Genomic DNA, 14571 nt, shown 5'->3' with positions numbered 1-14571 from the left:
CCTCTTACAGTCAGGGAAGCTAATTCTGTCGAAATCTTCAAATCTAGACTCAAAACCTATCTTTTCTCGCAATCATACGACCTACCTTAGCACTGCTGGCCTGGGCTCGTCACAGTCTTTTCTCTTACCCTAGCCTAGACAGTATTTATATAGAAATTTGCCGTTGGGTACATAAGCATAGGGATGCCCTCTGGCTCCACTGTGTCTAATCACTTTCTATCTGCTGTCTGTATGAGCGTGTCTGTGCCCAAATACGTCTGGGTCTTGTGCTGCTTCTGCACAGCTCTGTGTGTGTGTGTGTGTGTGCACGGCTGGTTTTCTCCTCCCTTTCTCAGATTCCTCTGATCCTGATGGTCTTTGGTGCTGGCCTTAGTCCCATCCCTGACGCTGCTCCCACCTGGATCTCTCTCTCTCCGTGTGTTCGTTGTCTTTGTGTGCACCTGTCTCTCCCCCCTTTCTCAGACTCCGGTGCAGTGCAGTGGTCGCCAGTGCATGCCTTAGTCCCATCCCTGCTGCCGCTCCCACCCGATGTGCTCTGACTCCGTGTGTTCTGTGTGCAGCTGTCTTCTCTCCCCTTCCCCAGACTCCGGTCCAGTGCTCCACCTGCCAGTGGACAGGTGTTGCTCCGGCCGGTCGTCGGCGCCGGCCTGGTCCTGCTCCCACCCAACGTGTCTGTCTTGTGTTCTGCTGCTGCTGCTTCTCCCCTTACTCTCTCCCCCTTTCAGACTCCGGTGCAGTCCAGTGGTCGTCAGCGCCGGCCTCGGTCCCTTCCCACATCCCTGATGCTGCTGCCCCCTTTTGTGTCTCTGACCCTGTGTGTTCTGTTTGCAGCTGTTTCCCCCCTTCTTCTGTACGTGTGTGTGTGTCTGGGTGTGTTGTGTGTGTGTACGCGGCTTCCTCTCTCTCCTCCTCTCTGACTCCAGGTCAGTGTTCTACCTGGCAGTGACTGGTGCTGCCCTGGCTCTTCGTCGTCAGTGCTGCCTTGCTCTTCCTTTCCGCTGTTCCCACCTGGACGCTGATTTACGACTGCTGCCCTCGCTCCTTTACTGCTGGCCTCAGCCCCCCCTCACCGCCGCATGCTCCTCCCCTTCTTTTGTCTCTCTCTGTTTTGTCTTGTCATCATTGTTGCCCATGACTCTGTCAATGTTTTGCCCGGCACCTATTGCACGCTAAGCCATCCCTATCTGCCTCAGCCCGCCCATGTTTGCCGTCACTTTCACCGGGTTGTTCAGGGAGTCGGATCCACAGCACTTTGGCTCCTTGTTCAGGAGCATGTTCACTCTGTTCCAGGTGCTCACTCTGGATGACTGGACCAGCCTCTATTACACCAGCAAGAACAATGGTGAGTGAAGCTTCATGTATTACTGAGCAGCTTCATTCCAACATGCTTTACATCCATTTTGAAATTCCTTAGAGAAGATTTGAGAAGCACAGATGATGCTACCCTCAAACATGTAAATATTTTGTGGGAACATGTCTAAACATGGCTTACTGTAATGGCAACTCATAATGTGCTTTGCTTTCCCTCCAGCAGTCATGTTGTAAGAAGTCATTTGGCAAGTGTTAGGTCTAGATATGATTTCTTATCATTTTCATATTCTGTACCATCATCACAAATAATGAACAATGACTCATTTTAATCAACCCATTTTCAGAATTGCCTTATGTTTAATACGTGTGCAACTGTCAGAGTCAGGATCATACAGTACAAACAACAAACACTGAACAGTTACATGGCACATGCTTTTAAAATGCGCAGCAAGAAACTACAGCACTAATTGCAAATAGTCCAAATGAGTATTTGTTAGAGGACCTCTCCCTTCATCTTCATTATTAAAAGGAACCTAGGTATTCATGATGGCATAATATGACAAAACCAATTTCAATGTGTGACAGGGATTATTGCAGCTCAAAGCTATGAACATTGCAAAATAATCAAAGAAATCACATTTACATCCAAATGATCGTCTTTGAAAACTAAATTGAGCCACTGCATCTGAATTCCTCATGCCATGCACAGCATCATTATTTGTTTGAACAGCAGATGGCGACGAAGTGTGATTGCACTCCTGGGATTTGACTTTGCATCTGTTGAACAGAAGTATTAGGGGCGGGGATTTGGATCGGGGTGGGTCTGCTGCTATTGGTCAGATCAAAGATTGAGTGACAGGCTTCTCAATCTCTGCCAGTCAGTTCCCTTTGTGTGTTGTCCGTCACATTTTGCAACATTCATAGTTTTGGGCTGCAGTAATTGGTGTTTGGCTTGTGATACCAAATCTCTTTGCGTTGTAATAAGTTAACAATACTCTTGTCATGGTATTTGTCCTGACTTGTGACTTACAGTCATCTATTTAATCATTTCAGGTGCACCTCACATTATCATCTTCCTGGTCCTGTACATCATGATACAGTGCTTCGTATTCCTCAAGTAAGTTGGCAGGTTTACATGCACATTAATATTCTGAATATGAGCTTATTCCAGGGATCTGCTGTTTACCTGGAATGATCAGTAACTACTGTTTTCATATAGCTGTATACATGGAAACAGGTCACTGTGTTAAATGGTGGTGCATCATTTGATGCTCGTGACTCTGTGGAAACACTAAACCCAACAATAAACAACAACAACAAGCATATTCAGGCTTTTCTGATTCAGGATGTGGGCTTATCCCGGTTATTGTAAACAGGATATGGTGTATGGAACATTTAATATCCTGAATATAAATGTAAATAATGTATTTTACAATTTTCAGTCTGTCCATTGCTCTGGTGGTGGATGAATATCAGCACATAACTGCGTCCCAAATTCAAAAGGTATATGCTCTACAACAAATAATATGACAATATAAAATGTAAGGGATTGTAATTTGGAGTTATTAACAGTAGACATAAAACATGCTTTAAATTTCATCACATGAATAATGTCAAAATGTCACTTACAGAATTCACAGAAGGACGACAACAAAGAGCAGGAAACAGGTTGGTTCAGAATTCTGCTTCAAGTATGAGCTTCCAAGAGGGGAAATGCTGTTGATCTGATGGATCAGTGAGAGGAGAATGTTTGTCACATGTCATGTATCACATCTTCAGAGCCTCAGAACAAGGAGCCACAGTCAGAGCAGCAGGTGCTTGAGGAGACACTCAGACAGACCTATGGCGACACTGAAGAAGGGAAAAGGTGAGGCGTTCTCCTGGACACACTGAAAATTACACACTGATTCTTCATGATTAGATCCAAATGGATCGATTGGGTATTTGGGTTTGCTTTGTGACTCGCAGGAAGACGCAGCTAGTCAGCAGGTACCTGACATTACTGGCAGAGATAGAGGAGACCACCGAAGAATACCGCTCCCAGGCCGCTCTTCTGGATCTGCTCGTAGACTCCTTTGTTGAGGTACTGAGCTGTTTGATTCATCTGCTGTTTGATTCATCTGCTGTTTGATTCATCTGCTGGAACCATGGCTGCTGCAAGATGCTGAAACACTGCTGTTCTCTTTCAGGCACCAGAAGAGGAAGACAATTAAACAATCAGTTCAATTTATTATATCCATTTTATTATATCAATTATCATATTAATCAATCTTATCTTATCAACCATTATATCAGTAATTCATTAATTCATTATTTCAAGTAATCAATAAAGTCATTTCTGCAACAGCAGTGGAGCCTCACATTTTTATCCATTTTCAGCTCATGGTAAAGCACAATGATTGGTCTTTTCTAATCACTGGATTGGTCTTCTTCAAATGTGAGACTGTCTTGTAATGCTTAATACCCCTGAGAATGTTTCACCCATTGAAAACGGAACATGTAGAATGAAACGTATTTTGAAAGCAATGTTTACTTTACCCTACATACAGTATAACAATTTGTCTTGGATCATCTCTTAAATAAGTCTTATCTGTCATCATATTGCAGTTCATTGCCCTCAGTTACTTTTCTCCATCTTACCTCGGTTATTACATTTTACCTTCATTACCTCCACCAAGGAGGTTATGTTTTCGGTGCCGTTTGTTTGTTTGTTTGTCTGTTTGTCAACAGGATTACGGAAAAACTACTGGCCCGATTTTCATGAAACTTCGTGGAAGGGTGTAGCATGGGCCAAGGAAGAACCCATTCAATTTTGCAGCGGATCCGTATATTGGTTGCGCTTGCACATTTGCATATCATATGTTATAGGAGCAGCGTAGCCCCTTTATAAGAATAGGGCGGGGCGGAGTGTTTTGTACGTCGAAAGTTTACGGTTGTCAACGTCTAAGGCCGAGGTGGTGTTCCTGTGTGCTGTCTTTTCCAACTGCTGTGAGAGTGAAGGGGGGTTGGTCCCGAAGTAAGTTAGACTTCGGCCCAGGAGGACAACGGAGGTTCCCCTGTGCTTCCCGACTACGGTCTGGAGGCTGAGCAGGAAAGACCAACACATAGAAGACTGGATTATTGGCCTTGGCGGAGGTCTGCACTCTCCGAGTGCCCTTCTAGTTAATTACATGTTTTTCCAGTCACAAATATCAATATTGTGTTTTTAATTCTACAAGTCAGTCTTACAGAATATACATGATACATTTTTGAATGTCTCTTCCTTGTGAGTACTTCCTGACAACATTGACTAAAGCCACACAGTCCAAGTTAACCAACATGCTGTTGCCTCAGTGTAGAGATAGTATTGCTTGTAGCCATTATTAATCTGCTTTGCTAGTGAAAAAAATCAGTTCATCTATTATCATAAATAATATTCTGGGTTTGTTTGGTGTCACAGCAACACCAAGGTTTACTTGAGTTTGCAAGTAGTTATTAGTATCTAGACTCTTGTCATAGCAACATTTCTATATGCTTGATCTCCCTACACAGTGCTCAGAAACACACCTGGTTGGAAATAGACTCAATGCCATTTACATAGATAATACACATTATCAGTATGTAACTCAAGCAGGTTAACTCAAGTTGGACATCTAAAGATACATTTATAGACAGTACAATAAATTAGAACCACCAAAGCCCAAATATATTCAGAACTTTAATAGGATAAATAAAAGTGCATAGGCATAGTCTGTAAACGGAGAATTTCGAGATATAAATATATAAAATAGTAAGTAGGTGCATAGAACTGCATATGCTATGTAGCTGGTTAACTACAGCAATGTTATAACATTAGCTAGCTTGCAAGCGACCTATTTAATCAGCAGAGAAAATACACCAAAATAGAAGCCATATTATTGTTCTGAAGTCTTGCATGTTAAACCGAAGAGTCAGCGGACTTGTAGCTTGAGTTTAATGTGATCTAGTTTGATGGATAGATATCATGGATGTATTAAACTATGGATGAGGCATTCAAAGATGGCGGCCCATTCATTCCAATGAAAGTTGCTCACCCAGCGCATAGGCGCATACGCCGAAAAAGTTTCTACGACTCCTACTTCCGTGTCCACAGCACCTGCGTAGTAGTGTTTTTCTTGGCCCCGCCTGGCCCACATGAACGAGTGGCGTTCTCGTAGCGACCGTGACGACGGCACGTTCATGTGCAGCTTTCTAGGTTCTAGGTTCTGATTGACTGTTGCTGCTGCAGACTTCGGGGAATCCATCGTCCAGGTATGACTCTATCATTTATTCAATCACATAACATTTGCTTTATTTGTATAAATCTTACATCCGATGTGAAGTGATTCAGTCTGGATAAAGTTGAGCTAAGCTAACGTTGGTAATAACGGTTAGCATAACGAGACGGAGTCAGCTAACACATCCATGGGTTAACATCAAACAAGTTAACTTAAAGATAGAAATGTTCGCTAACGTTAGATCATAGACTAAACTTTGCAATTGTGATTTATGCTCCACTTGTGTTGCTCCACTTGTTGTGTTGAACGTTGTCTTGTGTTTCTCACAGGGAGTCAAGTTCATGCCACACATCGCTAACATTAGCCAGGTCCATGTCAAGGATTTACTCGCGCTTAACCAGGTGAGGAGATTTACTTTGAACATAATTTAAAGCATTTTCGATGTGAGATGGTTCACATCGGTCACAGATAGTAATGACTTGGTAGCACCTTTTTCACCTCTACTAGAGCCAGTGCTTCACAAATGAAGTACTTTTCACCCTGTGCTGTAATCATCATCATGATGTATGCTAACTGTTTTCTGTAAGACACTGAGCTGCAGATACTTAACGTTACTGCAGTTTCTTCTGTTACAGAAACTCCTGCTCTTCAAGAACCACCTGACACTTCTCTGGAAAATGCTCCCAAAGAAATAAGAAGAATAAGAAAAAGAAACTTATTTATGATGTGTTCTGGCCTTTTCACTAGTTTCTTTCTTTACTAGATTTCTTAACCCTTTGCCTTTACTGAATCTTACCTTGTACTGACATATTACAGCTGCCCTCTGTGGACCGAGGCTGTCTAAATATCCACCTGTTATAAACTAGTGTTCCAGTTCAAAGATCAGAATCAGAATCAGAATCAGAATCAGGTTTATTGCCAAGTAAAGTTCACAATACAAGGAATTTGCCTTGGTATGTAGGTGCATACAATAAACATGGAGAAAAATAGGAAGTAGAAGTAAAAAAGCACAAGTACTGTAAGTCAAAGTCAAGAATATAAATATATAAAAAAAACAAAAAGAGATATTTACAACACAGAATGTGAAAAAAAATATAATAAAAAGAAACATGTGCAATATATCTGCCATTGAAGTGAAATGGAAAATGGGAAAGCTGTACAGTTAGTGCAGGGATGTGCAAAATATTGGCCAGAGGAATGTTTACTGTACAGAATGTATAAATGAACGCATTGAGTCAGATGTGGAGACTGTACGTTTCTGTAGCGTGTAGTGCCTATGGGGGGAGGGGGCAAGAGTCCGTGTCAGTGGGGGTCCCGGGCCTTGTTGATGAGGCCAGCTGCAGACGGGAAGAAACTGTTCTTGTGGCGTGAGGTTTTGGTCCTGATGGACCGCAGCCTCCTGCCAGAGGGGAGTTTTTCAAAGAGTTCGTGTCCAGGGTGGGAGGGGTCGGCCACAATCTTTCCTGCTCGCCTCAGGGTCCTGGAGGCGTACAGGTCCTGGAGAGATGGCAGATTGCAGCCAATCACCTTCTCAGCAGAGCGAATGATACGCTGCAGTCTGCCCTTGTCCTTGGCAGTAGCAGCAGCGTACCAGATGGTGATGGAGGAGGTGAGGATGGACTCAACGATGGAGGTGTAGAAGTGCACCATCATCGTCTTTGGCAGGTTGAACTTCCTCAGCTGCCGCAGGAAGTACATCCTCTGTTGTGCTTTCTTGGTGAGGGAGCTGATGTTCAGCTCCCACTTGAGGTCCTGGTTGATGATGGTGCCCAGGAAGCGGACGGACTCCACAGTGTCGACTGGGGAGTCTCTCAGGGTGATGGGGGTGAGTGGGGCCGGGTTCTTCCTGAAGTCCACAACCATCTCCACTGTCTTTACAGCGTTGAGCTCTAAGTTGTTCAGTCTGCACCAGGACACCAGGCAGTCGATCTCCTGCCTGTAGGCTGACTCATCCCCACCAGAGATGAGCCCAATGAGGGTGGTGTCATCCGCAAACTTCAAGAGCTTGACAGACTGGTGACTGGAGGTGCAGCTGTTGGTGTACAGGGAGAAGAGTAGAGGGGAAAGAACGCAGCCTTGAGGGGAACCGGTGCTGATGGTCCGGGAGTCAGAGACGTGTTTTCCCAGCTTCACGTGCTGCTTCCTGTCCGACAGGAAGTCTGTGATCCACCTGCAGGTGGAGTCAGGCACACTCAGCTGGGAGAGCTTGTCCTGTAGCAGAGCCGGGATTATCGTGTTAAAGGCAGAGCTGAAGTCCACAAACAGGATCCTGGCGTAGGTTCCTGAGGAGTCCAGGTGCTGGAGGATGAAGTGGAGGGCCATGTTTACTGCATCGTCTACAGACCTGTTGGCTCTGTAGGCGAACTGCAGGGGGTCCAGGAGTGGGTCAGTGATGTTTTTGAGGTGTGACAGCACAAGGCGCTCAAATGACTTCATCACCACAGATGTCAGGGCGACGGGTCTGTAGTCATTAAGTCCTGTGGTCCTTGGCTTTTTGGGGACGGGGATGATGGTGGAGGTCTTGAAGCAGGCTGGTACGTGGCATGTCTCCAGTGAGGTGTTGAAAATGTCTGTGAACACCGGAGACAGCTGATCAGCACAGTGCTTCAGGGTGGATGGAGAGACAGAGTCTGGCCCGGCTGCTTTGCGGGGGTTCTGTCTCTTGAAAAGCCTGTTAACGTCCCTCTCCAGGATGGAGAGAGTCGTCACTGTGGTAGGGGGGGAGGGGGGCTCTGAGGTGGGCAGCTGTGGAGAGGTGTCAGGACTGTCCCATTGTCTTTCAAAGCGGCAGTAAAACTCATTCAGGTTGTTGGCCAGGCGCAAGTCGTTAGCAGAGTGGGGGGCTCTAGGTTTGTAGTTGGTGATCTGTCTGAGCCCTTTCCAGACAGAAGCAGAGTCGTTGGCTGAGAACTGGTGTTGGAGTTTCTCAGAGTACAGTCGTTTAGCTTCTCTCACCGCCTTGCTAAACCTGTACTTTGACTCTTTGAACCTGTCTCTGTCCCCACTCCTAAACGCTTCTTCCTTCTCCGACCTTAGCTGTCTGAGTTTGGCTGTGAACCAGGGTTTGTCGTTGTTGTACCTCACCGTGGTACGTGATGATACACAGCTGTCCTCACAGAAGCTGATGTATGATGTCACAGCCTCTGTGTACTGGTCCAGACTGTTGGTAGCAGTCCTGAAAACCTCCCAGTCAGTGCAGTCCAAGCACGCCTGAAGATCCTCCACAGCTTCACTGGTCCACTTTTTTGATGTCCTCACCACAGGTTTGCAGAGCTTTAATTTCTGCCTGTATGCAGGAATCAGGTGGATCATGACGTGGTCAGAGTGTCCCAATGCAGCGCGGGGGACGGCGTGATAGGCACTGCTTACTGTGGTGTAACAGTGATCCAGAATGTTCTCCTCTCTGGTCGGGCATTTTATAAACTGTCTGTATTTGGGGAGATCATGGGTGAGATTTCCTTTGTTAAAGTCACCGATGACAATAACTAAGGAATCCGGGTTTGTCCGCTCCACCCACAGTATCTGGTCGGCGAGCGTGCGCTGTGCCTCCTGCACGTTGGCCTGCGGTGGAATGTAAACACCGACCAAAATGAATGAAACGAACTCACGAGGGGAGTAGAAGGGTTTACAGTTGATGAAAAATGATTCCAGATCAGGAGAACAGTGCTGTAGAATCACTGACACATCCTTACACCATCTGCTGTTTGTATAAAAACAGATACCGCCACCTTTCGTCTTGCCGGAAAGTTCCTTGTGGCGATCCGCTCTGAAGAGTTGGAATCCTGCCAGCTGCAGCGCAGAGTCCGGTATCGATCCACACAGCCACGTCTCCGTGAAGCACAGAACGGAAGATGAAGAAAAGTCTCTGTTCTTCCCCAACAGTAGCTGAAGTTCGTCCAGTTTGTTTCCCAGTGAACGCACGTTAGAGAGAAATATTCCCGGTAACGGTGTGCGAAGTCCACGTCGGCGGAGACGCACAAGCGCACCGGCGCGTTTTCCTCTCCTCCGGCATTTCACTGTGTTCACAAAGGTGAGTGCACCTTTGACCAGAATGTCCAGTAATTCCACAGATGGGGCGATGAAAGTGGGAAGTAAATCCTCAGAGGTTGAATCCCTGATGTTCATGAGCTCTTTTCTGGTGAAAGAGCTCCTGGTACTGTAGCAAAACACTGAATTTACGAACAAAACAAGACAAAACAATGCGCACCAACACACCGAGGCAGCCATCCGCGGCGCCATCATAGTAGATGATTGTGTTTTTGTTTTTTGTCTTGTAATGCTTGATACTCCTGAGAATGTTTCACCCATATCAAATGGAACATGTAGAATGGAACGTATTTTGAAATAAATGTTTACTTTACATATAACAGTTTGTGTTGGATCATCTCTTAAATAAGTCTTATTTGTCATCACTCTGTAGTCCATTGCCCTCAAATTACTTTTCTGCATCTTACCTTGGTTATTACATTTTACCAGCATTATGTTTTTCTAGTCACAAATATAAATATTATGTTACTAACAGTGTTTTTATTTATACAAGTCTTACAGAATATACACTGATACATTTTTTGAATGTCTCTTCCTTGTGAGTAATTTCTGACAATATTGACTAAAGCCACACATCTAGACCACATAGTCCAAGTTAACCAACATGCTGCAACATGCTCATAGCTGGATAGGTAAATCCTGGGTTGACAGAGCCAGTTGATAACCAGCTACGTGAGACCGGTTATCAGGATCGCCAATGTTAGGTTTAGTGAAGCCGGCTAACTCAAACATATCCTGACTTTGTTGAACTTGCTTCGTAGTATAGGCCCCTGGTTGGAAGAAGACTCAATTCCATTTACATAATAGACATTATCAGTAACTCAAGCAGGTTAACTCAAATTGGACATCTAAATATAAATTTACAGACAGTAAAAGAAATTAGAACAACCATCAAAGCCCAAATATATTCATAACTTTAATAGGATAAAGAAAAATACATAGGCATAGTCTGTAAACTGAGAATTTTGAGATGTAAATAAATATACAATAGTAAGTAGAACTGCATATGCTACATGTAGCTGGTTAACTACAGCAATGTTATAACGTTAGCTAGCTAGCTTGCAAGTGACCCATTTAATCAAGAGAGAAACAAAAACAAAATAGAAGCCATCCGTTATTGTTCTGAAGTCTTGCCTGTTAAACCTAAGTGTCGCGGACGTGTGGGTTGAGTTTAATGTGATCTAGTTTGATCACATACAGCTAAAAGCCCCCGCTAACAATCAGCTAGCTGTATAGCTTGTCAACAGTGGAAGTAGAAACGGTGAATGCGCACGGAGCGTTCCCGTGGCCTAGAGGCGCGTTCACGGAGCTCCAGAAAATACAGCTTTATACGGCTCTTGGTGACTTCCAAAGAAAAATGGACCCAATGATTTAGAAATTGATAATTCAAAGACTCCATTTTGACTTTGTGCGATACCCAGAAAAATTTTCCCAGAGTTTTACAGGCGTTTCTTTTCCCATGTATCTCTATGGGAAAGTCTTTTTGAGCAACTTTCATTGGAATGAATGGGCCGCCATCTTTGAATGCCTCATCCATAGTTTAATACATCCATGCGGCGTATGCGCCAAGGAGGTTCTATTCACCTTATTTTCCACGACAACAAGGGTGACGTCATCGCGTTCGTTTTTGTCATCCCACTTCCGGCTGAGAGGGCCCTAAGCTAGCTAGCCATAGACGACAAACGAAAACGTTGTCAAGTATAATATGTTCAGTTAGGGGGTGCAATAATAATTGGATAAAGAGGAGAGAGCAATTACAACAACAATGTTACGACCATAAAGTGAGGAGGTCGGAGTGCTGTGGGGCGTTTTACCACCTGCACCCACCCCCTAAAGGTGAGGAGCACTTGAGGCTATGGCTGAAGGCGCTAAACTTGAAGTACCCACCGAAGCGCCCATATGTGTGTTCTTACCATTTCGTGGACGGGAAGCCGACAGATGAACACCCTTACCCCGAGAAATGGCTCGGCTACGATGCTCCGTTAAAGTCGTCACGTCGGGTGATGAGGAGGTTGTCAGATACAGGTAAGCTAGCTAACGTTAGCTATGTGTTCAATTGCTTGTTAGCTAACGCTAGTGAAATCCGTGCTCTGAATACATTTAACGATCAGTAAGTGTCTCTCACTCAGATATTGATATTGACCTTCGTCTTGGTGATTACAAGATTGTGCGTGTATATTGTCTCGTTTTTTCGTTCATCTCTCTCTCACACTGTTTTGCAGAATTGTGGTTGCCATCCTATAATATATTAATTCCTATGATGATGGACCTTAAAAAAACACTCACTTGACTAGTGGGACCACTTCCTAATGTGAAAATATATTTATGATTTATATTATTTCCACAGATACATCAATGGCCGTCAGCGATGCAGTGGAGAACTGTGAGGATGACCACATCGACATGCCTACACACTGTGATGCAGAAACACAATGGGAGGATCCATCTGTCTCGGACCACAACTACACTTCAAAAACACCACTCCACCTGAGGCCCCCTACATCTGATATGGGAACACAGTGCGTTGTGCCAGCTGCGTTGTACATAACTCTGCTGAGGAACAACCACCTTTGTCAGCTCTACACAGGGTTGTCATTGGATGCATTCCATTTTGTGGCCGAGGACCTTACCAAAGGGTACAACAGCAGCTTCCAGCTACACCCCTGGAATCAGCTCCTGACGACCCTGATTAAGCTGCGTCTGAATTTAAAGCAGGGGGACCTTGCTGAAAGGTTTGGCATCTCTCAATCTGTTGTAAGTAAGGTGATTTCATGCTGGCTTGACCTCATGGAGGAGAAAATGAGGTGTTACCTACCATGGCTTCCCAGAGAGACAATCCAGGCAACAATGCCTCAGTGTTTCAGAGAACATTACCCAAACACAACGTGTGTGATCGATTGTTCAGAGACACCCCTTCTAAAAGCCACGTAACCTTGACTCGAGAGGTGAGTCCTACAGCCATTACTACGGCCAGAATACCATTAAATAGCTTGTCTCAATTGCACCATGTGGACTGATCATGTTCATCTCACCAGCATATGGAGGAAGGTGTAGTGATAAATTCTGGCAAATTCAGGGTTCCTGGAATACCTCCGTCCAGGTGATGAAGTCATGGCCGACAGAGGCTTCACCATCAAAGATCTCCTCTATGAAAGGAAGGTGAAACTTGTCATTCCAGCGTTCACCAAGAGAGGCATGCACCACCAACACTAGGCGCATCGCCAATGTACGGGTCCATGTTGAGCGGGTCATATGCCGGCTGAAAAACTTCAAAATAATTTCTCAAACAGTTCCAATTAACCTCGCCCCTAAAATTGACAAAATTTTGAGAATTTGTGCAGCCCTGTGTAACCTTCGTGGTGATATCATTTCTGATGTAGAAGATTAATAAGAGTGTAAATTTGCCGTTAAGGCGCGCTCCACTTGTGGAGACAGACTGAGCTCCACTTCTGTCCATACACTTTGGTGTGTTCTTGCTAAATAGTGTAAATAGTTTTTTTTTTCAAACCTATACAAGATATACAAATGTGACAAGATATTACCTGTTTAGAAATAGTTATTTTCTACAACTTATACAATGTGACAAGATATATACCTGTTTGGAAATAGTTATTTTTTACAAACCTATACAGTGTGACAAGATACCTGTTTGGAAATAATTATTTTTTTTACAAACCTATACAATGTGAGCTCTGTAGATTAACCTTGTGTTTTAGAGGAATAAACTCTTGTGAGTTTATTCCTCTAAGTCATGTCAACAAGTTTGCAAATTAATTCCATCTTGGTTTATTACATATAATAAGAATTCAATAGTGAAATATGATCTGTACATGAAGGGCAGTAGGAGGCTCCCAAAAACACACTTCCCTTCTTACAACATATTATACAACTAACATTTACTAAAAAACACATCACAAACGTATCTCTTGTTAAACTCTCATCACAACTGATTTAAAATGGTTACCTATTATCCTATCCTAAGTCCTAATTATTCCCGCCCCAGTCAAAAAAACATCAAACATTGATTGACATATGACAAGACACAGAGGGGAGGGGGGGACGTGATACACATACATACATACAAAGTATGTATTACATACATACATGTAGACAGACACAAGGGGGCAGACAAGGTCAAGTGCAGGGGAAACAGGGCACAATATGTTGAAATGAGATGCCTGTTCTTGCCAATGTTGACTCCTGAGAGAGAAAAGAGACATTTCAGTAGGTGACAACAAATATTCACTCTTTACAAAGCTGCAAGTATCTTGCGGAAAGCAACAGGCGGCCTGCCTGAAACTCATCTGACACATGAGGGAGCATATACTTAAAATAAAAGGCTTTAAGTCTAGCTACGGTCTTGGCACAGAATTGCTCATTGTATGGGACTTGTAGCAAAACTTGCTGTGATGGAGCCCAGATGAGCAGCTTACACGCCCTCAGCCCTGTGCAGAACATGCCGAGCTGCACTTGCATGTAGAAGCCCCGTGGACCATTTGGCTGCAGCTGAGGCGTCCCCTCCACCATCTTCACGTCGTACCTCTGGCTTCTGATCAGGTCCTCCAGAGACTCATTACCCTTAAGGAGAGGACATTTGATCTCCAGCAGTTCCTCTGAGTTCAAAACTCCATCAGGGCTTGCTGACAGCCAGGGCTCACTTGCACACACGACTGTGCCTCTGCGGCTGACTGCATACCCGCAACCCTCTAGCCACTGGGAGGCCGATGCCTCGCTTTCTGTACCATGGTGAGTTGCCGCATTCCCATGGAACCTGGGGTAGAGGTGCTCTCTGATGTAGTTTTGAGGGTTGCCTCTGATGGGGACCTTCTTTGCCGTGCTTGCAGTGATTCTTACCTTACGAGAGTCATGCCACAAGTGAGAGGCACTCTGCTCGAGGGTTACGCGCTCCAATGCTGTACATTTGTTGGGAGCAATGGCAACAAAAGTGTCGTAAAACAACATACACCTCTGGCAGATG

At 44.5% G+C, this 14571-nt stretch overlaps 1 protein-coding gene and 1 pseudogene across 1 annotated transcript; both read left to right on the top strand.

Annotated features, from left to right (window-relative positions):
- Positions 1-2395: 2395 nt before the first annotated feature.
- LOC139914718 (cation channel sperm-associated protein 1-like) lies at positions 2396-3595 on the top strand. The gene is made up of 6 exons (XM_078283918.1): positions 2396-2428; positions 2754-2814; positions 2943-2979; positions 3091-3178; positions 3280-3394; positions 3501-3595. The coding sequence occupies exons 1-6, from the start codon at positions 2403-2405 to the stop codon at positions 3522-3524; spliced, it is 351 nt and encodes a 116-aa protein (XP_078140044.1). The 5' UTR covers positions 2396-2402; the 3' UTR covers positions 3525-3595.
- Positions 3596-9597: 6002 nt separating this feature from the next.
- On the top strand, positions 9598-12981 carry LOC139917430 (uncharacterized; annotated as a pseudogene).
- Positions 12982-14571: the final 1590 nt, after the last annotated feature.

The sequence above is a fragment of the Centroberyx gerrardi genome, chromosome 5 (assembly GCF_048128805.1).
Source record: "Centroberyx gerrardi isolate f3 chromosome 5, fCenGer3.hap1.cur.20231027, whole genome shotgun sequence".
In the NCBI taxonomy this organism is placed as follows: domain Eukaryota; kingdom Metazoa; phylum Chordata; class Actinopteri; order Beryciformes; family Berycidae; genus Centroberyx; species Centroberyx gerrardi.
The sequence above is the reverse complement of the archived record's forward strand: the minus strand, read 5'-3'. Positions and strand labels throughout refer to the sequence as shown.

What these genes read in the sequence shown, in the direction of transcription:
- LOC139914718 (XM_078283918.1), top strand. Translation starts at nt 2,403, where the DNA reads ATGATACAGTGCTTCGTATTCCTCAA. An exon ending in CAGTGCTTCGTATTCCTCAA is followed by an intron (nt 2,429 to 2,753) that starts GTAAGTTGGCAG and finishes TACAATTTTCAG; the next exon opens with TCTGTCCATTGCTCTGGTGG. An exon ending in CTGCGTCCCAAATTCAAAAG is followed by an intron (nt 2,815 to 2,942) that starts GTATATGCTCTA and finishes TGTCACTTACAG; the next exon opens with AATTCACAGAAGGACGACAA.